The 27026-nt window shown below is 39.3% G+C and overlaps 1 protein-coding gene across 1 annotated transcript in view; it reads left to right on the top strand.

The window, feature by feature from the left end:
* PCSK5 (proprotein convertase subtilisin/kexin type 5) overlaps positions 1-27026 on the top strand; it is a gene marked incomplete at its 5' end in the record, with an annotated part of 193704 nt that overhangs the window by 31517 nt on the left and 135161 nt on the right. The window contains one exon of the mRNA XM_082335751.1: positions 19146-19259. Coding sequence (XP_082191877.1) covers positions 19146-19259 — 114 coding nt within the window. The remainder of the gene's footprint in view (positions 1-19145; positions 19260-27026) is intronic.

The raw sequence follows: 27026 nt of genomic DNA, 5'->3' as shown, positions 1-27026 counted from the left end.
AAAAGATGGATTTCACCACAAGGTGATGGTCTTGCTTTGGCAAGGAGTATGCCACTACTCCTGGAGTGTGCCTTTGGGATCACTCTAGATCAGGCTGTTCATTGCAAATAGAGAGGAGGGTTAAAATTTTCAGTGCTAAGAGGGTTGTCGTCAAGTTGTGTTTTCCAATTATTTACGAATGTAAATGTTCCAAGATTGCAGTATGAGGTTGAGTAAGGAGAAAATAAAGCTTTGAACAATTTGGATTTAATGCAGGGGGCACAAAATTCAGCAGGAATGAAGAATGTTACTACAGTGATAAAGCCCAGGCTTTTAAAAGCCTGCATCATGGACTTAGAGCTTAGAGAAATTCAGATGAAAATGTTGTTACGGGTAAGGTTGTGTTTCATATTGGCAATGCTAAGTGTTAAGTTGTTAAACCTCATTACTGAACAAAAAGATTTTGTTAGCCAAATATAATAACACAACAGTTAAACACTGGGACCAGGTGAGTTACTGATGTCTGCCTGGGTAGCCATAATCTGTACAAGCACTCAGAGGACAAAGAATCAATACTACTCTACTTGGTTGCAAAATAATAGGAACTGTCATGCTGTTTTCCATGTTCAGAGTTTAACTGGAGGTTTTAGTTAGTAATGCAATATTTACCACTGTGGACCCTTTATTTAATTGCCTCTAAAAGATTTTACATGAGCAATCCTTCCATCTTTAGCTTAGTCAAAATCAAGAATCAGACTTGCTATTTCCAAGGAGCCTGTTGCTGGGTGAGTTAGGACATGAACTGAATCGCAATGTGTGAGAGGGCATAGCAACATCTTCCTTTAGCACCTGCCTCCAGAGCATTAAAAAGTTTCACGTAAACATGAGCAAATAGTCCTACAACTTGGACCTTTTTTCAGGGCTTTTTGAGACATGAAGTTGCTGTTCGATGACAAAGAACAGCATTAGATGCTGCTGTAATTAGTGTTGTTCTAACAGCTTGTCATGTTGTTGTAAAGTTTGCAAAAGGTGGTTGGGATTTTGTTTGCTTAATGGTGATTGAAATCTGTAATTATAGGGGTGCCTGGTGTATTAATTTTAGCTTAAACCACATTCTTCATCAGCAAAAATCCCTGGGAAGTCTGTGTTGCTTCAGCAGGAATCAAGAATAAGTTTACCATGCTGAGGATTCATCAGACTTATTTTTATTTGTGACCCAGTATGGACTAGACTGCAGTTCACAATATACCTAGACCTACAGGAAAACCACAGTGATAAACCCCAGTGCATAGAGCAATAATGGAGTGGAATTGCAGCCACATTTTGTAGCAGGTTTCTCCCTTGTCTGCACCAATCCAATACCTGAAACACTTGAGAAGGTAGGGTGAAATATCTAATAGTTCTGAGGAATAGCAACCTAAAATTTGGTGTTTCTTTTTGGCACATGGTCTGTGGATGACACAAAACCACTCAAAACTGAGCCTTGGGTGACCGTAACCTGAAGATGAAAAGCTTAATCCAGAGCATATACAGACAGTATCATGTGAATATACATGGCCTTCCCCTTGCACTGTACTGACCAAATCCAGTGCTGCTGTAGCAGGAGGTAACTGTTCTTCAGTCAGCAAATTTTGTTGTATAATAGTAATTTCTCTTCATTTATCTACAATAGGTAGAAATATTTAATGAAGTTAATTGTCATGGGACTGAGGTTTATTTGTGAAGAATAAAAGCTTTGTTAATGTCTAATTCTATTTCTATAATCACGAGATAGCTGACTTTTCTGTTAGTACTTAAAGAAACCCTCAATAAATAATCACTAAAGCTTCCTAGTGGAATTACCTTTTGATATTTTCTACTAAAAGCCAAAAAATGGCCAGTAGGAATTCGGTGTAATATAATTTTAGAAAAGGAAAATATCCGCTGTCAGGGAATATGGAAGTGTTTCCTGAAATAAATTATTTTGTTTGATTATTTACACTTATATTTCCATTTCATCATGATTATCCCAATTGTTAGTGCCTGCCTCAAAGGGGTTTTGTCCCCTTGATATTGCTAATTGCATGTGCATTAAAAAGAAATATTAGATTTCAGAACATTCCAATTTTCTGGTTGCCAAGTAATTTTACAGAACTCCTTGGCAATGACAATCTCACTGTTAACTTTTGGGCAAGAACTGGAGATTAGTCGAGAGGTTTTAACTGGCTCACTTCCTAATTAGTGTAGCAAATGGTTTGAGGAATGAAAAAGACATTATTCAGCAGGATTGCATTCTCTTGCTATTCTCATATTGTTATTTTCTTAAGCTGGTAATGAGATAGGCAGGGAAATTGGAAGACCACAGGATAGCAAGGAGTTGGGTCAAGATTTTGACTAGTAGTGTGCTGTGAAAAACTTCAGTGCCCCACCCTTTTTAGCAAGTTATTGCAACATCACAGAAGCCCAGTGTCAGACCAGCTGTCAGATATCCCATTCCAGCACTCAGTAGTTTATGGAGATTGCGGCAGAGCTGCTATTATGGTCTCTGGACTTCATGGTCAATGAGAAAGATGTTGGCTGACTCTAAAGAGGCAGTCAAAGACTCAGCCGTCTCTCAGAGAAGTAGCTAAAATCTTCTGAGACAAGAATATTCAAAATGCAGCAGATTGCATTGGTCTCTTGAGTTTGATGTATTTGGAGCCTAAGCAAAAGACCCTACATATATGCAATAGCCTGGGGCTTTGCAAGGGACAAACTCTTATCAAGGGGAAAAAAAAAAAAGTAGTAATCTATTCTGAATTTTGCAGAGCAGCATGTGCCTTGAACATAGTAAGTCTTGAAGACTTCAAAAAATGAGCTGGATTGTAGCTGGATTTTAGCTGAGACCTGTTTAAAAACATGGGGGATTTTTCTTTTGAGAAATTTTGTTCTTTGGCCTCTCTGCACTTGGTGAATCTCAGGCTCCTGCCAACAGGACTTCTTGGGTTTTGCATCATAGTGTGTGTTCTGCTGTTAAAATGCATTGTCTTTGCAGTAAACATGTCAAGCAGAGGTTAGGATTAGTGGCAACATTTGTGACTGTAGTCTATATCTTGTTACAGAAATTTGTTTAGGAACCTTCAGAAATACATAGAAATGTTCCTTAGGAGTGATGGAGAGGAAAACTCCCTTCAGGGGATACTTTTGCTGTGTAGGGAACAAATATTTCTGAAAGTGCATGTTATACTGTGCTACATTCACAATTTAAGATTTAAGATTCGAAAAGTAACATACCTCTTAAATTTCTTGAATTTGAGGACAAATTAGGGAAAATAATTTTGTACATGCTTTCCCTTCACAGTCACTAGTGGAAGCTCAACAAAAAACTATATTTACGTATCTTAAAGGATAAATCTAACCCGTTCATATGTGATAGTGGTCACAATTTTCTTGTGAAGACAGATCTTTACTGGAGCTGCAATGCTAATCCCAGCAATGGATAAATTCAGAAAAATGTCTTACTAGACCTAACTGCAAATTTAACATTGGCTTTAGCATTTGTCATCTTACTTTAGAAAATAAAAGTACTTAGGATATAGTTAATTAGTTGTAAATACTTGTTTTGCTTTCTACCTTATACTCTTTAGGTATTAGAACATTTCAAGGTAGCATAATTGCAAAGTTGACTGTACATTAATGAAATAAAAAAAAACAAGGAAGAAAAAAAACCTCTGTCCATCCATTGCTTTATCAGAGGACACTTCAGCATCACAACCATGGTGGTAAAGGTTGGAGAAATTACTTGGGCAGCATACACTCCAGTATGGTGCAGCATGCTATGGGATTCTCCAGCTGGCAATTGATTTGAGCAGGGACTAGTAGAGATCCCAGACACTTTTGCAGAGAGTGTAAAAGGTATGTGTGGCATGCTGTGTAGCTAACTTAATTAGGCATCATTAGATTCATCTTGTGTACCTTGAGTTATCTAAATGCTTTCTAAAATCTCTCCATTCTGGGATAAGATTTTCTCAGCAGCTCTCTGTCAGGATTTTTAAACACATGGCTGTTGCTTTCTTGCTTAACGGCACATCTGCCTGGTCAGCTTTCCCCATGCAAGCTGGGAGTGCTCATCCTCATTCCAAGTGAGACCATTCATAAGTGACATACAGTGAATATGCAGCCGGATCACACAGGCTTCTGCAGCTTTATTTTGTAAGTGCAAATGCTATGTTAAAAAAAAAGGAAAACCCATTTGCAGCCTAAAAAGGAAAAGGGTGTTACAATTCAGGAACTGCGAATGGATTTTGCTCAGCCTTAACAATGACAAAAGCACTTTAGGTAAATCTATGTGTGGGAAATTTAAACCTGTAAAGTGACTATTTCATCATAGCAGTTATAAACATGTAAAAGCACAGGGTTATAAAGGAACCTGCTTGGCAATCCTTAGTCCAGGGATGCGAGTAGGTGTTAATAACATTTGAGTTTCTTTACAGTTCCAGTAAACCAGTACACGCTCCTGTGTTTTTTAGCAGCAAAGTGGGCTTTTAGATGAAAAATGATAGGGCAACTAAATGTTTAAAAAAAGGTAAGGAGAATTAGCCCTTTCATTGTTAATCTGTGTTCCAAGAGCTCTCCAGGGAAGACAGCGGCTCTGACAGCTGCAATGGTCTTGTGTTTTATTAAGTGTGCTTTTGCTGTCGTTAGAGTCAATTTGCATTGCTAGTGGCAGAGAGATGGCAAATTGCTGTTTTGGCTACTGGGCTATAAAATTGCTGGATATCAGAAAGAGTCAGAAGAGGAGGAAGTGGAGACATCCTAATTTTGAACTAGGGAAACATGCACCATTCTGGAAGAAGCTGATCCTGCAGGGCCAAATGCCAGAACACTGCGGGGGGTGGCAGGGAGAGATTGAAAGAAAACACATTTTGGAAAGGAGCATCTCAGAGCAGATTGTCTAGGAATGTCACAGAACAGCTTCTACACACCATTTCCTGAGGCGATCCAGCTTCATCTGATACTGATGATATTGGTTGTAGTGCAGGATATTCCTAGAAAAATGGATTAAAGGTCTTCCCCCCTCCTTACATTTGGTAAATTTTCTGGCAGCAATGGATGTTCCTGATGTAATGCATCAACATTTTTATGCATCTGTCTGCCTGCTTCTGACAGGCAAGACAATAATGTTTAATTCTAGTGGTTGTTATCTCATCCAGCTATTCTAAATGGTGAAATCATGATCCACATAGATAACTTGTCATATCTAGCATTATTAACAGGTAATTAAAGTCAGGGACAGGGAGCTGGAAAGATATCCCTCCCCCCCAAAAAAGCAAAAGAATCTCCCCCCTGCCCAGCTTTTTGTGTGTAACAACCTCATTTCTTTTAGGATCATTTTTAAAAGTCAATGTCACTGGAAAGCCCCTCATTTTCCTTGGCTGATCTGTTTCACTCTAGCAGATCTTCACCATCCTTCGAGCTGCAAGTGTTAACGGCTCAGAGGAGGTGCCAAGCAGCTATGTCCTGTTCACAGCTGTGCTGCTTGAATGTGTCTGGCCTTTGTCATACGACTTCGCTCCTTCATGCTTCTGCCTCCCTACCTGTGAAATGGGGACAATGCTGACAGCTGAATAAAAACTTCTGCAAATGGCAAATGCACAGGAAGTACTATGTATTTTATTCTGTGGAAGTGTATTTCTCTTGATGTCACACAGAGCATTTTATGAATACAAACAACATTTTAGTAGAATAAAACACTCATTCTAAATCCTTTCCATATAATCCACTTAAAGCAGTGATACGCATTGGTGTGTTGACTGTTGCTTACATAAGCTGTGTTTAACCTAGATTATTGTTTGACTTTTTTTCCCCCCCCTTTTTTGAGGGGGAGTAAATGCTGTCACTCCCATTGATGCTGAAGTTCTAAATAAATATAAAGGCCAGAATATCAGTTTATCTTTGCTTTGGTAAAGGATCCAAATTAAAAATTTCTTTTTAGGTATGTTTACCAAACTCAGAGTCAATCCACTGTTTCATCAGTAGCCGTTATAACAACTTTGTGTGATCATATGATAAAACTAGAATTTCTGAATTCTAAACAGTTTTCTATTTTCCAGGGTGTTCCTAAGAAGCTCTTTCTCCAAAGTAAGTTGCCAATAGACTCATAGTCTGTAAGACCAAAGGAAACATTGTGGTCATCCAGTCAAGCCATGTTTGACCAGATGTCATATAGCTCACCAGAATTAATTTCTATTTGAAGCAGAGCATAGCTTTTAGAAATCTTCCAATTTTAATTAAAACACTGCCAGCAATTGAGAGTTTCTGGAAGTTTTTAAGATGTTCTATTTTTGCTTTATCTGAGCTATTTGGCTCAGATAAGTTATCTAGCTTCAATTCTAGCCATTTCACACTGCTATAACTCTCTGTGAGTTTGAAGAATACTCCTCTATAGCAGTTTGATGACCTGCATATGTGTTTGGACACCGTGACCTAAATGCCCATGAACTTCCCTTTCCTCAGCTAGGAACACCTCCTAGAACCACTTCCCTGTGGATCTATTTTTCTTTTCATCATTTTTGGGCTTCTTTCCTGGGTCCTTGCTGTGTCAACATGCTTCACTTGCCTTGAATGCAGGAAGCTAGCAGTGAGATTTGCAACCCTGCTCAGGGCAGATGTATGGTAAACTCACTTGTCATTTTATGAGCCCAAATACACTTTGATGAGGTAGTCTGAAGAATGTGTTGAGGTAATTTAATACTGTCATCTTTGTGAGAGACTGAGATTTCTTACCATCTCTTTTGACTTTCATACTGTCGTGACAAATAGTAGAAATCCATCCAGGTGGTTTTAAGCTGTTATCTGATAATAATATGTGTTGTTAATCCACCAGAGTTCAGTTTTGTCTTTCAGTCGCTCCTATCAGCAGGTAAAGGAACTGGATGGATGATTAGAGATATAATAACAGTACTAATAGGAAAGTTTATGAAAGCCATAACAGTTTTTGAAGCTCCTGAAATCTCTTCCCTGGCAAGAGCAGACATCTTCTGTAGCACATCCCGGATTATATCAAACAAAGCTTATGTTTGTATGCTTCGGACGATACATGTTTGCCCATTTGAAGATTGTCTTAATCAGAAGAAAAAAGGCTTTATTGGTACATAGAATATTAATAGCCTGTAATCATATACAGAATCACATTTGTATGAGGCCATTTTAAAGTCCATATATCCCAACAGAAGACAAAGCAGAAATAACTCATAAAGATTGCTATCGAATGACATAAACATAGATAACAGAAATTTTGGCAAGACTGTAGAGACCACACTGCAACCTCATATAAGTGGTTCAATTGGAGACTGAAAAGCTTTAGTATATGCAGTTGAAAAAGTCTATTGTATAAATGATAGCCATGGAGATAATGCTCTTTATTTTCTTTTTCTCAATTTGTAATAGGACAAGTGTTGTCAATTATGAGCACAGAGAAATGAATCTGTAACTAAGTGACTGTTGTTGGCACATTTCTAATGTCAGAATGTGCACAGGGACCATCCAGGAGTTGCAAAGCTGAGATGTTGCCCTTGTTTCAGCCAGGGCTTTAAAATAAATAAAAGCAGTAACCAGCAGGTACATTAATCAAGCATCACTCCAGCTTTTATGTGGTCTGACTTGCAGAAATTGAGAGATACCACCTCACTGGAAGCACTGTCAGCAATTTGTGAGGTGTGGGAACAGTACTTCAGTTGGAAAAACATTTGCTTTTCTTCAGCCTACTGAATGTAGGAAAAGAAACTTCAGTCCTTTTTCATTTGCCTGGGGGGCTGGACTGCAATGTTTCCTCAGGCTGGCTATATGTGTCTTTCACAGGCAGCCTTTCGCAGATTATTTCACATGGTGATGATGTTTAATAGCTGCAGCAATCAATATTTTAATAGCAGCAAACTTCACTGACAGCTACAAGACTGGAGTTCAGGACAGAAAAAGGTATGCTGGAGCTTGGGTCACAGGCTGACGAAAAGAGAGATTAAGTCAGCAATGACTTAAAGGGACACAGGATGTTTCCCTTTTCTGTTTTTGTTTGTGTTTTTTTTTCACTACAGTTTGTGCCAGAGAAGACAATGCTAATGATTCCCCTCTCTTGATTTGAAGGGATAGATCAGAGACAAACATGCTGGCCGTGAAAGAAATAGGAGTATTTATCAAGTTGTGCTACAAAGGCATCTGAAATGCCAAAGAACTAGTGAAATGAGGTGGTGTAAAATATGCCACTGATACTTCCATAAAGAGCAAAACCCAAATACTTTTAATATTTCAAAACTCTAAAACCGAAGCTTGATATAAGCACTTTTGGCTCAATTCTGAATTTTAGACACCTACTAAGTATATAATATAAACAGGGTAGGTTTGGAAAAAAATAACTGATCCTTTTCTTATGGTTAGGGATCTACTATAGTGATGCAGACAAAATAAAAAAATCCAAATGGGATCAACTTTTCCTATGGTTTAAAGTACTCTGATCAGAAAACTACTCAATTCGATATTTAATATATGCTTTGTGACTGAATTTTTCTGTGGCGGATTTATGTCAAAGATTTCCTTGTTGGCAGAGCATCATTAAGCAAAAGTGCTGGAAATACACTGAGTAGTAGGTGATAGTTTCTTCCTTTGTAGAGAGCAACAATATTGTATGAGGACAATTTCAAGGGGTTTTTGGATAGTGAAGAGACTACCCAGGAGAAGTATTTGCTTTGGCAAGATCATTATACCACTGTTGGATATTATATATCACTTAATTATGGAATACTTTTACTGTTTCACTAATTCTCAGTGGATTTGCTGAACTGCTGTGGATATCTATGGCAATAGAAGCCATGGCAAACCCCTGACTGAGTCAACACCTTTGGAATTACACTGGTATTTTTGACATTTGAATTTGACCCCATGGGAGAGATTCGTCTTCCTAAGAAGTCATTTAGTAAATGATTTAAGGCCATCTTAAATTAGCCCATGCAGATGTCTGAAGGACTTAAATGATTTATGATGAGAGTAGTAGGACTAGCCTAAGAAAAGAAAAAAAATCCATCAGAAATTTCTACAGTATTTTTTAGCATATATCATCATTGCTACAGTAATATAAACATAAAACCCAAGATATTTCAACTGCCAGATGTTAGACTCCAAAGCTAATTAAGTTTAGATAGCTTAAAGTTTTATCCCCTAGTGGATACTGGATTTAGCATCAGCCTTTCAGTTCATTAAGAAGATGCAATTTTAGGCCTAAGTTAGATGGAGTTACGACATATCAGATTGCATTCAGAGTGATATTAATACTAATCCTCATGGTGTATTGAAATTCTAGAAGATTACACTGTCCCAAGGCTAGATATACTAATGTTGTATATAATGGTGTAAGCAGAGCTTTAGGTACTCTACCAAGCAGACCTATCAGTTAGAGGTCTTTTTTTAAATTGTGTTGCCTTGTAGCTCTTGAGTTGTTACGAGGTGAGTTGTATGACTTGTGGCTATAAATGATAAAGTACCTTGTATAAATATAAGAGTTACTTTTAAGCTGGTACAGCAAAGATTTTTCCTCACTTTTCCGAGGCTGAGTTATTTTGGAAACTGAACCAGAGCATCTGAGCTGGTAAGGGCACTTCAGATCTGAGGAAGGGAAAAATCCCCAACTGCTTGAGATATGCTTTGCCTATGACAGCTGGGGCTGGTGCTGCTGGAAGCCACCAGGCAGGAGCCCAGGCTCCCTGGAACTTGTTCTCAGCTCTGCCACAAAGCTGCTGTGTGATTTTCATCCTGTAATTTTGAACTGCTCTGTGGTCTGCTGTGGTACAGCGCACAAGAGGGGAGGTTGGGCCGAAGCCGTGGCTACGTTCGCTCGGCAGTTGCTATAGTTGCACCTATGACTAGAAAACCTGCAGAGACGTCCCCAGGGAGAGAAAATGTGGGTCTTTTTGCCTTTCATTGTTCCTTCCTTTTCCAGTGGGACATGAGTCCTGGCCAACAGCAGATGCGCTGAGCTTCTCCAGAATTTTAGTGTGAAGCTTGTCCATCCTAGCAGCTCTGGCTGCTAATAAACTGCCTTGGGGCAAAGACTGTGCATCTCCACCACTAGCCGGGCTGTGCCCTTTTCTGTTGCCAACTTATTCCTCTACAGTCTTGCTCCTAAAGCAGGAAGAAGACTTTACTGCCACACACAATTGTAGGCTGATATGTATTGATATTTGTGGAGAGCTCTGAGCTCTGGGGGTGGGAAGGGTGCAGAGGAAAGGCAAAGGGCATTTCAGATATGTTAAAATGCACAGCTGTGGATCATTGTACCTCATGGATGTGGAAGTATGGATGTAGTGCTGCAATGGACTACTTGTATGTAGCAAAGTAGGTGGAAACCACTTAATTCATATCAGCGGTAGCTTGCCATGCTGTTGTGCAAGATGTGTTTCTTTGGGCTTAAGTGGTAATTTCAAGCATTCTCTGCTGCCTTTTCTCCTCCTCTGCTTTTCTTTTCTCTCCTCAGCCTGTCCTAACATCTGTTTCTTTTTTTATCTTGCTTTTTTCAGAATATGTAGCATAATTATGATAACGGCTCTGATTGTGGATTGTCATTGACCCTTGCTGAAGAAGCACTTTGTCAATCAGCAAGAATGCATCACTTAGCGCTGCTGGATTCATTGACTTTTTATCCAACTTTAGACCCCTACAGTTTGTGAAATGGTATCTGCAATAATTTTCCATGCTCTTGACCTATGTCAACAGCTACTTTACCCAACTGTCTTCATCTATTTTTATAGTGCAAACTGGCTGCTGTTACTGCGAGTCAGAGAATACTGATAGGTTAGGAGAATAGACTGGTGTTTAATTATAATTTAAAACACCCACAAAATTCTTCTTAAGCTGAATAGTCCAGCTTTTGGGGGTCTCACTTTTGTAACTCTGCACTTGGACAACAGGAGGTGTGCCAACAGTCTTGGTCGCCCCTCCTGCATTGCCAAATACAGTTGTTCAGTAACCAGGATATGGCCCTTGGATATTGGTATATCCTCCTATGCACTTTAATCCCAAATTTATTGACTTCTTGTTTTCATTACAACGTGAAATGCAAAAAGAGAGTGTTGTCAAATTATATGCTTAAGTAGAGCTTGTGTCACAGAAAATTTCATGATGGGACAATTAAGGTACATACTGGTTTTGTTAGAATCATAGAATCATAGAATGGTTCCAGTCGGAAGGGACCTTAAAGATCATCTGGTTCCAACCCCTCTGCCATGGGCTGGGATACCTTCCACTAGATCAGGTTGCTCAAAGCCTTATCCAGTCTGGCACTGAACACTTCCAGGGAGGGGGCATCCACAGCTTCTCTAGGTAACCTGTTCCAGTGTCTCACCACCCTCACAGTAAAGAATTTCTTCCTAATATCTAATCTAAATCTACCCTCTTTCAGTTTAAAATTGCTACCCCTCATCCTATCACTACAGTCCCTGCTAAGAAGTCCCTTCTCATCTTTCCTGTAGGCCCCCTTTAAGTACTGGAAGGCCGCTATAGGGTCTCCCCAGAGCCTTCTCTTCTCCAGGCTGAACAACCCCAACTCTCTCAGACTGTCTAAGATGCTCCAGCCTTCTGATCATCTTCATGGCCCTCCTCTGAACCTGGTCAAGCAGGTCCATGTCTTTCTTATGACGGGGGCCCCAGAGCTGAATGCAGTACTCCCGGTGGGGTTTCACGAGAGCAGAGTACAGGGGGAGAATCACCTCCTTTGACCAGCTAGTCACACTTCTTTTGATGCAGCCCAGGATACAATTGGCTTTGTGGGCTGCAAGCAGACATTTCCAGCTCATATTCAGTTTTGCATCCACCAATACCCCAGGTCTTTCTCCGCAGGGCTGCTCTCAATCCACTCATCACCCAGCCTGTATCCATGATTGGGATTGCCCCAAGCAAGGAACAGAACTTGGCCTTGTTCATCGCCATGCAGTTCACATGGGCCCACCTCTCTAGCCTGTCAAGGTCCCTCTGGATGGCGTCCCTTCCCTCTAGAGTAGGAACTGTAAGAATGATTTTTCTCCTGTGGCCTGTTCTGGGCCAAGGACAGTCTCATGTTCTGTCTCTGAGAGTGCCAGCCTCACTCCTGTCCTTTTTCAGCCTGGTCTATCAGAACTCATGTGCATGTGAGTGTTGAGGGTCTTTAGGTAAGTGAAGAATGAAGTGTGCCAGGTGCAGCGTGAGACCATCACCACGGGGAGGGAGGATGCCCAGAGCAATTCCTCTATAGACAAACTCCAAGTAAAAGTGCTGCAATATTGTCCAGTGCCAGCTTCCCACATGATGAGTGTGGCCCCTTTTGCTCATCTGTCCTGGCTCCATACAGATTCACTGCTTGCTTGGCGATACTTTCCATGTCCCCTATCTGACTTTTCTCTCTTTTTCTCTTTAATCTATAGTGTTCCTGTGGCACCTGCTTTCTTGTTACCTGAGCAGGAATTTCTAATTTCTTCTTACAGGCGTAGGACAGATTGAGGTGAATGATGGCAGTACAAGGGATAAATCCACGATTACATTTGGGAGTGGCACCTTCAGCAACTCTTCATTACAGATTGAAGACCCACACCTTCATGTTTAATTCTGCAACATAAAAATTATAGATTCTGGTATTAAATGTATAACGTACTTCAGAGTTAGGGTGGTTTTTTTTTCCCCCATGCATGCTTTCCTCAAAATGGAAACGATTACACCTTCAGCTTGCCTGTAAGTTCTGCTTTGTAGTAGTGGCAGTTTCACATACTGGACTTGACACAGTTTTAATCAATCATTTAATCAATGATATATTTGGAAAAGTACTCTTTCACAACAGTGTCTAGTGTTTGTATGTTAAAAAGCACACTGCTTTGATAAACTGGTGGATTATTCTTTTCAGCATATTAATTTTTTTCCATTTTTCAAACTTTTTTCTTCACAGCTTTTTACACTCGATGAGGTCTTTACTGCAGCATACTTACCTGGGGCTTCTTTCCCAAGAATTCTATTGAATCAGTGAGAGTGAAAATGGTAGAAAGTAGTTTTGTTTCACACAGAGATAACATTTCATTATCATTTTTAGCACTAAAGAGAACAAAAGAGTGGTATGCTTGAATTAGCTCAGAGCAGCTTTTATGCCATAGCACTGTTCCATGCAGGTCTATGAAGAAGAGCTACATCGTGCACAGAACAACCCTGGGAGTGCTGAAGTGAGGAGACTGGAAATGATGATTTTTTTAAAATAGTTTGGTCTCCAATCTGGCTTGGCTTTGATTTCTAGACATTCAGGAAATGGAACTTTCAAAGCTGAAGTCGATGGGAAAATGTGCACTGTTCCCCCTCAGTAAGCGTGACTTTATGGAAATGTTAAAATGCACCTCATTGTTTGCATAGAGTGTCCTTTTGGTAAGAAACAGGAATCTGTATAATCAATTACTCCAGAGATTTTCCTTCAAGGCCTTTGGGTTAGAAAGTGTGGACACTAGAAAATATTTTTATACAAATGAGCTCTTTTCTTACAGAATCAAACAAATCCAAGACATACCAGTGATTTGACAGTGACATGTGGATGAATACCCATAAAATACTCAAAGGAAATATATGTCAGAATACTAAAATAACTGCTGAGTCTTGATCTTGTGTTCATTAGTATAACCCAGTGCTTGTACAATTTAACTTAAACTGAAGACTACTGGCAAGTTTTTCTGTTGATTTATTGGAGAAAACCTCCAAACCCTGTGGTTCAGTGGAGTAAGCTATTCTCTTTATATAGCAATGATATTTTCTGTAAACCAGATTTTATGCACTGACTTCTCAGATGAGAAAATTGCCTTCCTGTGATGTTTTTAATTATATTCTAGATGACTGTATCAGTACATCCTCAGAATAAAAACAATTAGTAAGCAGATCTCAACATAAGGTGTTTGCTAAAAATCTAACAGACAAGGCTATAATCAGGACTGTGATCAGGCATGTTGTTATGTTTTAGGTTACTCTTTCCAGGAACCTGTACCATCTTCCTCATGGCAGTGCACATTCACTGACTGGGAATGGTCATTTTGACTTTCCCCTTTCACTGGTGTGGATATCTGTAGTGCTCAAAGTGAGTCCTAATGTTTTACACCAGGTTTGTCTAGTTTGGAGAAGAGGAAGCTGAGGGGCAACCTCATTTGTCTCTACAGCTTCCTGAGGAGGGGAAGTGGAGGTGCTGAGCTCTTCTCCCTGGGATTCAGTGATAGGATGAGTGGGGATGGTTGAAAGCTGTGCCAGGGGAGGCTTAGACTGGTCATTAGGAAGCATTTCTTTACCAAGAGGGTGGTCAGACACTGGAACAGGCTTCCTAGAGGGGTCGTAGGTGCCCCATGCCTGTCAATGTTTAAGAGGCATTTGGACAATGCCCTTAATAACATGCTTTAACTTCCGATGAGCCCTGGAGTGGTCAGGCAGTTGGACTAGATGATTGTTTTAGGTCCCTTCCAACTGAAATGTTCTCTTCTCTTCTCTTCTCTTCTCTTCTCTTCTCTTCTCTTCTCTTCTCTTCTCTTCTCTTCTCTTCTCTTCTCTTCTCTTCTCTTCTCTTCTCTTCTCTTCTCTTCTCTTCTCTTCTCTTCTCTTCTCTTCTCTTCTCTTCTCTTCTCTTCTCTTCTCTTCTCTTCTCTTCCCTTCCCTTCCCTTCCCTTCCCTTCCCTTCCCTTCCCTTCCCTTCCCTTCCCTTCCCTTCCCTTCCCTTCCCTTCCCTTCCCTTCCCTCCCCTCCCCTCCCCTCCCCTCCCCTCCCCTCCCCTCCCCTCCCCTCCCCTCCCCTCCCCTCCCCTCCCCTCCCCTTCTCTTCCATTCCATTCCATTCCATTCCATTCCATTCCATTCCATTCCATCATTAGAGAGCTACCTGCACTGTCTTCCCATATGCATACTCAGGCAAGCATATAATTTACCCCTCTCTGTATTTGTTTGAAATCAAATGGCTATTTTACTTACAGTAATTTTATGCATACATAAAATTGTCATTTGGTCTTATGGGAAGACGAGAAGTTTATTTTTCTGGTTTTGGGTCTGATCATGCAAGCTGCACAGCCCTTCTGCAAAATTACTCTTTCATATGTTTCCCCTAACTTTGCTAGGAGTTGAGGAAATAGGAATTATGGACAACATCCAGCATCTAATAGGGGCAGACCCTGCAACAGATACATAACCTGAAGTACAGTCACTTACTTTTTTTTGTTAAAAGGCGTTAGATAAGATACAGAAAAATATTTATCCATACCTCACTAAAATCTAACCGCCTACTATACTACATGCTTGCAGATTAACTCAGTTGATACAAGCTCTTGTACAAGTATATGCATGTACATAAATAACCCACATATATACAATAAACTGGAACTGTGCAGTGAGACAGTGTTTATGAGTGGTTGGACTAAAGAACTGATAAGTCTTCTTGACAAAGTTGTCTGGAATAAAGCAAACAGAGAGAAAATTAATTAATTGGGCTTTTTTTCAGGCATCAATGTATGCATGTATCAGTCTCCACAAGTACTATGCTGCCTTTATGTTTATTTACTGGTTAGCAGATATTTGCAGCTGAATAGGCAGTAAATAAATGGAGACAACATATTTTCACAGTGAAGAGTTTTGCAATTTGTCTTGTTGAGAAAACCCCTTTCATTTATCCATATAGAAATGGTATGAAGTTGTTGAAGTTCTGCTTAAACTTGCATGTTGCACAGGCTCCTGGAATATTTTACACTCCCTTGTCTCTATTTACAAAAGAAAGATGTTTTTCAAAAACTTCTCACAGTTGCTAATGGTAGTTCTTATAGGACCCTTGATGCACGGGAGTCCCTAATGCCAAATTAGGTGCCCTGGGTGTCTGATTTACGGCTCCTCTAGACAATAGTAGTGTTGGTGACTACCTTTTTCCATTAATGTTCATGCATCTAAATCAGAGGTAGCAGTGGTAGAAAGTTTAATCCTCTTCTGCTGAGTCTATCTCATTGTTTTCTCTTTGTGGACACTCTTAATCAGATCCTCAGATTGTGTTGGTGGTAGACGTTTGTAACTCCTCCCTGCAGACTAAAGATATAAATGAGTTTTCATAATGAGTTACCATGCATGGCTTGGTGTGCTCTGTGTGGTCTTGGCCTGTGCAGTGTTGAAATTTGTTGACTTAAACAATTTTCTCAATGTGGTAACATTCTCATGTGATTAATTCCTGCAGCTAAGGATGAGTCAAGATGACAATAAATACTCTTGCAGCATAGAAGCCTGAGACCCCTCACTCAGTTGAAAATGTTTCCAGCACTGAGACCCAAATCTCATAATAAGGCTTGGAAGGTGGATCTGTATAAGCCCTGAAAAACATGGTTCCTTATTCAGACCCATTGAAGCTTTTTTGTCCTTGATTGCTACATACTAGTAACAGAAGAAGAGCAGTCCATGACCTATGGCAATCCAGGCAGCTGCGGAGTCAGAGGTCAAATGGTACATAGGATGCCTCTCAGTTGGCTTCAGATGTGTTGGGAGGACTGGGCTACCTGCAAGGAAAGAAACATTGAAGGAAAACAAGCTTCTATTGTGAGGGTCTGGAAAAGAAAGCATGTATTAGCAGCAGGTGACAAGGAAGTAGGGTGCATTGTAAGTCAGTTATAAATCAGCCTTTTTCATGGAGGCGAGATCCAGTTAAGAGGGTTGTTGATCCCACTTTAAAGCAGCCATAATGCTTAGTGCTTACCAAAATCTTCTGGATGTCCTTCTGTCCTGGTTTCAGCTGGGATAGAGTTAATTTTCTTCTTGGTAGCTGGTATGGGGCTGTGTTTTGGGTTTAGGATGAGAACAATGTCGAGGATACACTGACGTTTTGTTCTTGCTAAGTAGCTGCTAAGTGGCGCTCACAGTGGTAAAGGACTTTTCAGCTGCCCATGCTCTGCCGGGTGCACAAGAAGCTGGGAGGGGGCACAGCCAGGACAGCTGGCCCAGACTGGCCAAAGGGCTATTCCATACCATGTGACGTCATGCTCAGTATATATACTGGGGGAGCTAGCCGGGGGAGGGGGCAACGATCGCTGCTTGGGGGACGGGCTGGCCATCGGTCGGAGGGTGGTGAGCAATTGTAGAGTGTATCGTTTGCTTTGTATTACTATTGTACTATTATTACTTGTTATTATTATTATTGTTATTATTATTATTATTATTATTACTGTTCTATTTTTATTTTACTTTAGTTATTAAACTGTTCTTATCTCAAGCCACGAGTTTTCTCCCTTTTACCCTTCTGATTCTCTCCCCCATCCCACTGGTGGGGAGTGAGCGAGCGGCTGCGTGGTGCTTAGTTGCTGGCTGGGGCTAAACCACGACACCTTCCTTTGGCCTTTGGCCAGATATGCTCTGTGCATCTTACAGGCCTCCAGACTTTGTTACATCAAATGGTGCCTAAGACTGATTAGCTGTCTGCTCCCGCTGAAGGGGCCTCTGGATCATGTAAGATCTGAAGGGGGCAGTCAGCTCTCGGCTTCTCGAGAGGGCATCCACCAAGATGGATTTCAGCCTGAGCTGAAAGAGAAGCACAATAACAAGGAAAGAAAGGCACACTATCTAGTTTCTCAGTTCTCTTAGAAGCAGAAAGAGATCTATGTTTGTTACTAGAAGATTTAACAGAGAAATGGATTTCAGTGTGAACACCACCTGATAGTCTGTATTCTTAAACTGCATAATTTCTTCTCTAGAAGAATACTCTTGACCCTGAAGTTAATTCTTGGGCAGGGGAAAAATTCATTTCTTCTTTATAAAGAAAGTCATGAAGCCTTTCCAACATCTATAAGGAATGTCTTAGGAATCCTCTCATGCCAGATTCAGGGATGTCCTCCTGTATTTTCATGTGACCAAGAAGTAGAGGCCAGAGTGGTATGGTAGAGGTGGCAGAGGCAGGCATGGTATGGATCTCAAGCAGAATTTCTGTTAATGTCAATGGACCTATGTCTGTCTAAGGATTTGAAGCTGAGTTGTGGATGTACAGTAGAGAAATGAGCCTGCTAAGGGAAAACATTAATACCATCTCTGACAAGTGACAAAGAAATACGTGAGCTGACAGTAAACTTCTTTTGTATATTTGTATGTTTGTGTGAATACACGGATATTCATAAACAGCACAAATAAAAGGTGCAGAGTTGGCTGATAGTAGGAAATGGCTGTCTTGCTTGGGGAGAGGTGAATTGAATTTTTATGGTTATATCCCATGAAACAATTCAGCAGAAATATGAGCTGTCAGGAAGCTAGATGTGTGTAAATATAACTTGGGTTTCTCTGTGGATAGTTTATATTATTTACATTTATAGAAACTAGCTCCCATTTAGAATAGCTAATGCAGAGATGACTGCAGAGTCCTGTCTGCTCTAAGGTTGATGTCACTTTTGGTGTCGCCCTTTCTGGATGTGTCATGAATCTTTGAAGAGGTGTCAGACAGACAAGAATATAACTTTCAGAATTAGATTTTTAACCCTTATATTTATTTTCCTGTTTCCAGCTTCTTTTTTTTTATTGTTGTTGTAATTTGACCTGTTGCTCAGTACCCAGCTGTTTCTCCCTGGGGATAGCTTAGTATAAAATAAAGTTCCAGGATGCCTGGGTGAGAGAATCTTGACAAAGAATCACTCTGCTAAAAATACAGTTGAATTTTGTTTTTTCACTCCAAGCAGTGAAGGTGATTTAGATATTAGTTAAGCAAAATGTTTGAATATTTTACTGACTGTTTTTGTTTTCAGGAACAGACTTAAATAAAAATTAAAAACAGAAACCAAAACAGAAAAAACACCACGCTGTCAGAAAATTAATTAATTTCTTATTATAATAGACTGTTATGTTTTGTAAAAGTCACTGGTTTTATAAATTTGAAAGAAGCACTAGTCTAATAATGAAAAATAATAAAAATAATGGCATTCGAAAGATGATAGCCAATGAAGTCCTTCTAGCAGGGGATGAGAGTAGTTGTTCAGGGAGATCTGTAGCACTAACTAAATTGGACGTATTCCTTAGTGAACAGTATGCCAAGGTGAGCTGTGCGCTCATACTGCCAAAATGAACTCTTTAACATGAAATATGTATTGGACTATGGTAATGGAAAACTTCCCAAGATTTCACACATTTCTTGATAATCTCCATGGAACCCTAACACTTACCATATGTTTTCCTGGTTGGCAGGTGGAGTGGATACAACAGCAGGTGGTTAAAAGAAGGATAAAGAGAGATTATAAACCTGGTGGTACCCAATCCACTTACTTCAATGATCCCAAGTGGCCAAGCATGTGGTACATGGTGAGTACATACAGGGTCATTGGCTCTGTTTCATTCTAGTGTTCAGTTGTCTGCTGTGATATTTTCAAAAGGCCAGAATAGTATGTTCAGAAAAAGCAAATTTGTTTTTTTTTATGTAGCTAATGAAGGTCTGTAAACTCCTTACAAGTATTATAAAGAATTCCCAGTGGGCCCTGCAATAGGAAACATTTTATTAATGCATTCATTCATGAATGCTTCCTATTGCAAGATGTCGTGGGAGTTACTTATTAGAGGATAAACTTTCAGCAATGAGAAGAGAAGAAACTTAGCCACAATCTGTGAGAGCAGTGAAACCACTTGTTTTCAATGTGCCTAATTCACTTTGTCCAACATCAATGTGATATAAACGTCTTGTGTCCTGAAACAGGAGAACAGAGCCGCGAACACTGACTGTTTAGTGTTATAATTACACTGTTTTTAGAAATGAACAATTGCATTGTCTAAATAAATGGATTGTTTGTGCTGCTTCCTGTCTTACATGAGTTGCATGTTTTCTAAGCAAAAAAATTTTTTTTTTTTTTGAACCAATAGTCACAGTTAAAGCCTGGAGTGAAACTTCTGTATTCACAGTGGTTTTAAAAATATCCTCATGTTGTCTAGGAAGGTGCAAATGAAAAGTTGTATTTAGTAAGCAGTTGACTCCAGCTGACACGTCTCCATTTTGGCTGATAAAAGATTTGCTGTCTTTCTCTACTATCGTGTTGATGTAGTCCTAAATTCCTATATGTTCTTTTCTCACTATAACACGTACATTGCTGACATGAAGACACTTGGAATGTTTTGTGACTTGATAGGTTGAATTGTTTCAGACAGGGAGAAGGCAACAGATAATTTTCCTGTAAGTAGATACTGTCTTTTCAGGTATTTTTTGTTACTTTTAAAGCATTAATTTAGTATTTCAGGTGAATGAACAAGATTGTCCTAACACAGCTTTAAAGTATTTTAAAGTTTTTGTTCATTTCATTCTGACTTGTAATTCATTGTTGCATACATTGAAAAACAAAAAAAGTCATAGGTAATTTGTAACTAACAGTAAACAGTTGCTGTTAGTAAACTCAGTCAGAAGTCCTTATCTTCACGTATATATTATATGAGCATGTCATCAGTCAGAAAGTCTAGTAGCTTTGCTATTCAGTTTCCTGAATTGTTGTATTTTAATGAGAGGCTAAGTAATAACTTTACTTCCAACATTCCTCTTATTTTTATTAAAGAACTGTACTACTGACTCTTCTTTTCCGATAGAAAAATTGTTCCATATTACTTTTTCTGAGCTATTAGAGATCTGTGTCTTCAGGCAGTAACTCACCTCATACAGTAGAAATGTATTTCATTTATATTTCATTGCAGTACTAGGTTGATGTAGCTAAGGGGTTTTTTTTAGCAGTTCATTGTCCACTTTGAAAACAGCTTTTATCCAAAATGTAGTTCTTTTTAATTGTTTGTGATAGCTGTGTTATTTTGGGTCATGGGATCATGGCAGATCTTTTTCCCAGTTTATTGAAATGTGTATATTTGTCTGTCTCCTCTAATATGTATGTTTCTTCAGTCTGCCTATCCTATAAATATGTCCATAAGGTGACAGACAGATTCCAATAAATGGCAGATCATGATATTGTGTCCTGTCAGTTTTAATTTTTTAAAAATTTTATTTCAGCATTTTTAGCTGAAACTAGAAAATAACAGTGATTTACCTTTAGGTAGTCTGCTGTTATTGCTACAGACTTTCAGCTCTGTGTTAGACTAAAAAGAGGGAGGCCAAATTTCAAGAGAATAATAGTAGTCAAGCAAAAGCCCACTATATATGGTGTAGGGTAGCTTACGTAATTTTTCCTTTGTGCTCCTAGATTTGTATACAAGGTTTTTAGTGCCACCATAGCTTTTTGGTGGAACTAGATTAGTGGGGTGTTTTTTAACTGATAATAGATGCTTATAGCAGTTGCCTCTAATTTTGTTCAAGAAGGTAGCAGTTTCCTATTTATAAATCAGTTGTATTGCCTAGCCACACTGCTTCACAGCTGCCCCACAACTGCCAGTCTAATACAGAAGGCATTTTAGGGCAGCAAATGGACTTTACTGATTGTCTTGTCCAAGTTTCAGAATATTGTTATTTCTATACCTGTAGAAGAAAGTCCTTACTTGCGGACCCTCTAGGAAGGGGCTGTTGCTGACTGATTGTATTTACTGCCACTGAATAATTCTGTGTATTTGTGATATCTTTAGTGGTACTGGTTTAATGGCATTTTGTTGAGAGTGATCACTAAAGTATTAGTGTGTACACTATTTCAGCAGAGAGAATAGCTAAAAATACTTGAATGGGTTGGCTTCAGGACTGACTTGGGTCATTACCAGATATCCTCATATGACTGTGATTGTATCCATAGCTACTTTTAAAAATCTTATTTACCTTTTTAAGTTGAAGGGAAAAAGGAATTCGAGATTAGTTAATGTTTTCAGTCATTGCTATGTCAGAAAGAGGTTTTTAGGTTGCTGGCTGCAGACGTGTTATTGAGAAAGTAATAAAGTATTATCATGTACAGGTTTGTGTTTGATTAATAAGTAACTTCATTGTGGGTTAAGATTGATACCTTTGGCCGTTGAACTGGCATAATCTCTAACAGGGCCGTAAATGTAGTTCAGATTTGTTGACACAAGTCCTTTTATTCGAAGACTTTGTCAAACAATATCTGATTGATGTTTTTCCTCCCCCAACTCTTTCTTCAGAAGTACCACCCCTTGTAATTTTAATTGTCTGGGCTAGAAATAATACATTTTTGTTTGTGTGATATCCATGGCAAGAAGTTACAAGTGGGATTCAGGCCTTCTTTGTCTTTTGAGCCATCACAAAGTTTAAAAGTATCTCTCTCAAGAACTATTCTGTGAACAAATTAAAAGGTCTTTTTTTAATCACTCTATTTTTCTCCATTTACTCTAAACACATACCTGGAAAGAGTAGCAAGATTAGGAATATAGTTATTTACCAACTTATGGTTCTGTGCAAGCCGAAGCAGACAGACCTTCCAGAGCCACTCATCACCTGAACAAGTATACTTGTACTTTTCATTACCAGGGGATTATCTATTGAGAAATTACAGCTTCTCATGCTTTCTAATAACAAGGAAAAGGCAATTTTGTTCTGACTTCCCTCCTTCAAAGCAAGGAAAGCTGGAAAAAAACCAACTGCTTTATAATGACCTCTGAATCCTGAGGCGTCTGTGCTTAAGAGTAAAATAGAATATTTTTATAGATTAACCCATGAAACTTCACCTGTTCAACTATTATTCAAAACTGGCATACAGAATTGAGTCCAGCTTGCTCAGAATGAACTGCTATCAAAGAAATAAAGGGAACAAAGGTCCCTAGTTAACATCCCTTTCCAAATTTTGAGTCGGGAGAAACCTAAGTCCCATGTGCCACCCCCAGAGCTCATCTATCTTTGTATCATCACGTTTATATCTAATAAATTTCTTCTCTTTCATTGATGTTGACAAAATAGCCTGTTTGTCAATAACTGGATGAACCATATACAATCAGTTTGAATAACTGAAAGAGGTCGAAGTCAACCCTGAAGCCCTACTGCTATCTAAAAATGTTTTACTTAACTTGTAATAACAACAAACAGCATCTTTGGAATGACTAAGGGGACTTTGTGCCTAACCAATGTCACTGTACCTGCCAGTTGGTTTAATGAGTTTCCTCATCTTGCCTGCATGGAAAAATGATCATAAAAACTAGAGAAGGTAAATACAAAAAAATTAAAATATATGCAAAGATATGGTTAATGTAACTAACTTTGACTTTCATAGTCTTCAGTCACAAGACTCTCCTTGCTGACCATTTCTTTTTGCTCCCCACTTCAGGAGAGCTTCATCGTGATCAGCTTAAATTGTAATCACACAGGCATACAAGCACAGCTTCCTGCAGCTGTAATCTAGCTCTGCTGTGAAGCTGGGCTCCATTGCATATTTTTTAAAAATAGAACATAACTGGAAGAAATTAATTTAACCGTTGTTTATTTTTTAACAAACCATTGTTAGACTACAAAGACGCTGACGATGTTTTTGCAGTCAGTTCAGACAGACACTAGTCTTTTTCAACACTGATCAAGAGTAATCCTCTCCAGTACTGTTATCATCCCTTCTATTGTTAATAATGTCTAGTGCTGACAGGATTCTCTAATTTGGAGAAGTTTCCACTTCCTACCAGGTTCTTCCCACTTTGCATGGCCTAGTTACTGCTGGGCAGGAATTGAACATATAATAGGATATTTCTGAGGGACTGAGAATTTACTACAGGAGAGTATGATGTTTTGAGATGAGAAGCTGGAGGGAGAGGCACTGTTCTGTTACAGCACCTAAGAATAAATGGGATAGTTAAAGTGTGTAAGCCAAGTGTTTTCTTATCACTGGATGCCACTTCATCAGAGAAAGAGGAAATGTGTATCCAGAGGTTACTCCTTATAGCTGGAGAAGGTATGGCACTGTCAGAGAGAAACAGGGGAAAGCTGGAACTTCCATTGCAGTAAATCACTGGGGCAAGATGGTATTCCTCTGAGAAACTACAGCATGAAATAAACTGAGCTACCCACAAAAATAAATAATATAACTTTAAAAACAGAGTTATACTCAAAGAAGAAGCTAGTCAGGGTCTCTAAAATGCATACTTGGGGGTCATCCTGAACATTTTTATGGCAGTGAAACTTACCTGAAAACATAGGGAAGTAGCTGAAAATATCACTGAAGTTGTAAACCACAGCAAGAAGTGGAATATGGGAACTTGCCTGTCAGCTTCTCAGAAAATGGGCAAGATAGTCACATTCATAAGCTGCTTAGAATGGAGGAAGAAGGACACCAGCTATTACATATCTAAATCAGAGAAAACGGCGTCTTTTAATTGTCATTGCTAAACACATCCCACACCAGCATAAAGTATAATTCAAAGTCTCACTGAAGTAAAACTTCCATTTTGTTTTATATATATATTAAGTCCACAGTGATGTCAGCTCACCTTCTCTTTTAAATCATTTTAAGGTCTGTTTTTGCTGTTGATCTCTACAAACGAAGTACTTCCTCTTTTGAAAATTCTTTTTCCTTTTTCAGAATCACCTTCCTTTTCTCAGCCTTTGTTATTTTCTCTTCACATTTATTCCTCATTATTTGTTCTTTCTAGACATAACCGTGCTTTGGGAGAGTAGGTGGAAGACAAAAATGCATTTGGAGGAGTGCTAAAAGCAGGCGACTTCACAGTCTTCTGTTTGGAGCCCATAAGAAGGGCTTTTGTAAAGCTGCATTGTACATCTCCACAGTCTGTGAGTTTTCTCTGAGAGGTAGCAATGTAATGGAAAAGGACTATAAGACACTGTAATTGACATAGCCTTTTTAGAAATAAGAAAAAAAAAATTAGGTAAATATAATGCACTTCAGTTGCTAAAAGAGTCAAATTTTCTTACAAAACTTCTGAAAAGATACTCTAATCTGTAAACCTAGGAAAAGATACAATGTCTGGCTGTGCTGTTTCTCAAACTGCTTATGTTATGACTTAGCTGTTGGGGCTTTTAGAATAGCATTCCCAATTTCCAAAACTGGACTAAAAGGACAAGCAGATGCCACAAATGCAGAGTTTTAGGGGATTCAAGGTGGAAGAGGATTATAGCAGTGCCAGCAGGGAACAATAAAATTAGGTGAACTGAGCCACAGTAGAAACTAATGTTTATAAATTACTTGGTGAATAATACTCGGTGAATTACTTGGATGAGACAGCTATAAAATATTGTTGCACAATTATAGATGTAGTGTGATGTTACTGAGATTTTTAGAAAGCTATTGAAGATAAAAGACTTGCTGAGAATCTTAACTTGTCAGCCAATATTTATCAGTCATCCTTTTATTTTTGCACTGTAAGATTTCTGGTATAGACAGATGAAATATAATTTATATTGCAACTGAGAGTAGTCCATGCAGACTAATGAGATCTGAATTAGTTGCATCTAGGGCTGGCTGGTCTTGAGCTCTGATGCTGAAACCAGAACCCAGGAAAAGTTGCTTACTTCTCTCTTTCAGTGAGGACTGTGAAGTCAGCATTGCTTTGAGCTTTGGTGAAGGATCTGGTGAACGCAGCTTACTTTGTTTCTTCAGAAAACTCCCCCAGTATGTTCCATAATGCTCTCCAGTTCTATTTGTGAGCTCCCAGGTGAGCTGTACTGGCATTAACAGGGAGGGACAGACACTCCTGTTCTGACACAGTATAGTTGACTCTGGACAGCAGCCAGAATGTGGCTAATAAGCCTTTATCAGCAGTGAGTAATGTGAGTCTCCTAAGGTCCTGTAGCCATGAAATAAGGTGCAGGGGAAGAGTTAGACAGGCCAATTGCCTCCCTTATGCTGCTGATGAGATCTATGGGGAGTTGGCTTATCTTATGCCTTTTTTCCAACCCCAAGGGCAAGCAGCAGAGCAGAGCAAAGGATTTTGTGTCCCTGGCCTGGCCCTTAATGAGGTCAGCTAAGGTAAGTGGGGCTGTGGAAGAAGACAGCAGGGACAAAGGAAGGAGTGACAGGCGCCTGATGGGACAGGCTGGAGAGAGGCGAAGGGAGGAGAGGTCACACTGGGTCCGAGTGCAAGCCTGGGCACAGGGGAGACAGAATTTGGGACCGAATTTCATCTGCCAAATGCTAATGCCACAGCAAATGAATACGTGTCACCCTCCTTTGCAGCCTCCTAAAAATTTATTTCCAGCCCACCTATGCCAGACAGTGGCAGCTAAGGGAAAACCTCACTCTCTTTTTATTGCCTCTCAAGAATTGTTCTCTCTCTCTCTCTTTTCGTCTGGGCAGTGGAAGCCAAATCATTGTTCTTTCTGAGGTGGAATGGCATGCTTGTAAGTGTTCTGCATATTTTGTAACTTGGTTTGGTTGTTGCATGCACTTTTTGTGTTTGTGTTTTTTATTGCACGAGAAGATCAAGCTTTTGGTGTTTTAGAAAGTTAAGAAGATGATCTGTGACTTAACTTCAGTAGAAGTGCTGCTAGAAAGAATCAAACTGCCTGTCAAAACATTACCTTGCAAATATGCATGTGGAAACACACCTATTGTTTTCTTTGAACAAGGTAGAACTAGTAACATAAGGTCAGGTAATACACAATTTTACCTAAATTCATTTCCTGTTGGAACATGACAGCATACTTTAAGTAATCAAAACCCTGTAGAAGTGGATTTATCCTGATCTACTGAAAGGAGATTATTAGTGCAACTAGTTTAGCAAGACTAGGAAATAGTTTAAAGACAGAACAACCAGATAGGCTACTTGATCTATTCCTCTGGGACACTCAGTTCTGACTTCCAGATAAGCAGCTCTGGAAGCACCCAGGAAACACAAAATGGAAGTCAGCACTGTTCAGGGGTTGTGCCAGCATTTTCACTGAACCAAGAAGCAGCAATACTGAGATCATTTCCATACTTGCTTTGGGAGAGATATTTCTGAGTGTCAAAGATTTGGTAATAAATCATAGAGCAATAGCGCACATTCCTCTCTCTCTTTACTACAGTGATTTTATCTTCAGAGGGAGAGTATCCACTTTTATTTTATCTTTCAAGAATTTATTTAAAATGGAATTTTTTTTCTGGGCAACAACTGAGTCGCATTAAGAAACTGCAGGTACTTTTCTGTATAATGTCGTTTGTGAAATATCATTTGTGTATAATACTGTGTTTTTCTGAACTGCCTTTTTCTGACTAGTTTCTGCAATTAGTAAGG

This window comes from Platalea leucorodia (genome assembly GCF_965183815.1).
Source record: "Platalea leucorodia genome assembly, chromosome: Z".
Lineage (NCBI taxonomy): Eukaryota > Metazoa > Chordata > Aves > Pelecaniformes > Threskiornithidae > Platalea > Platalea leucorodia.
This window is presented reverse-complemented; position numbering and strand designations above follow the sequence as displayed.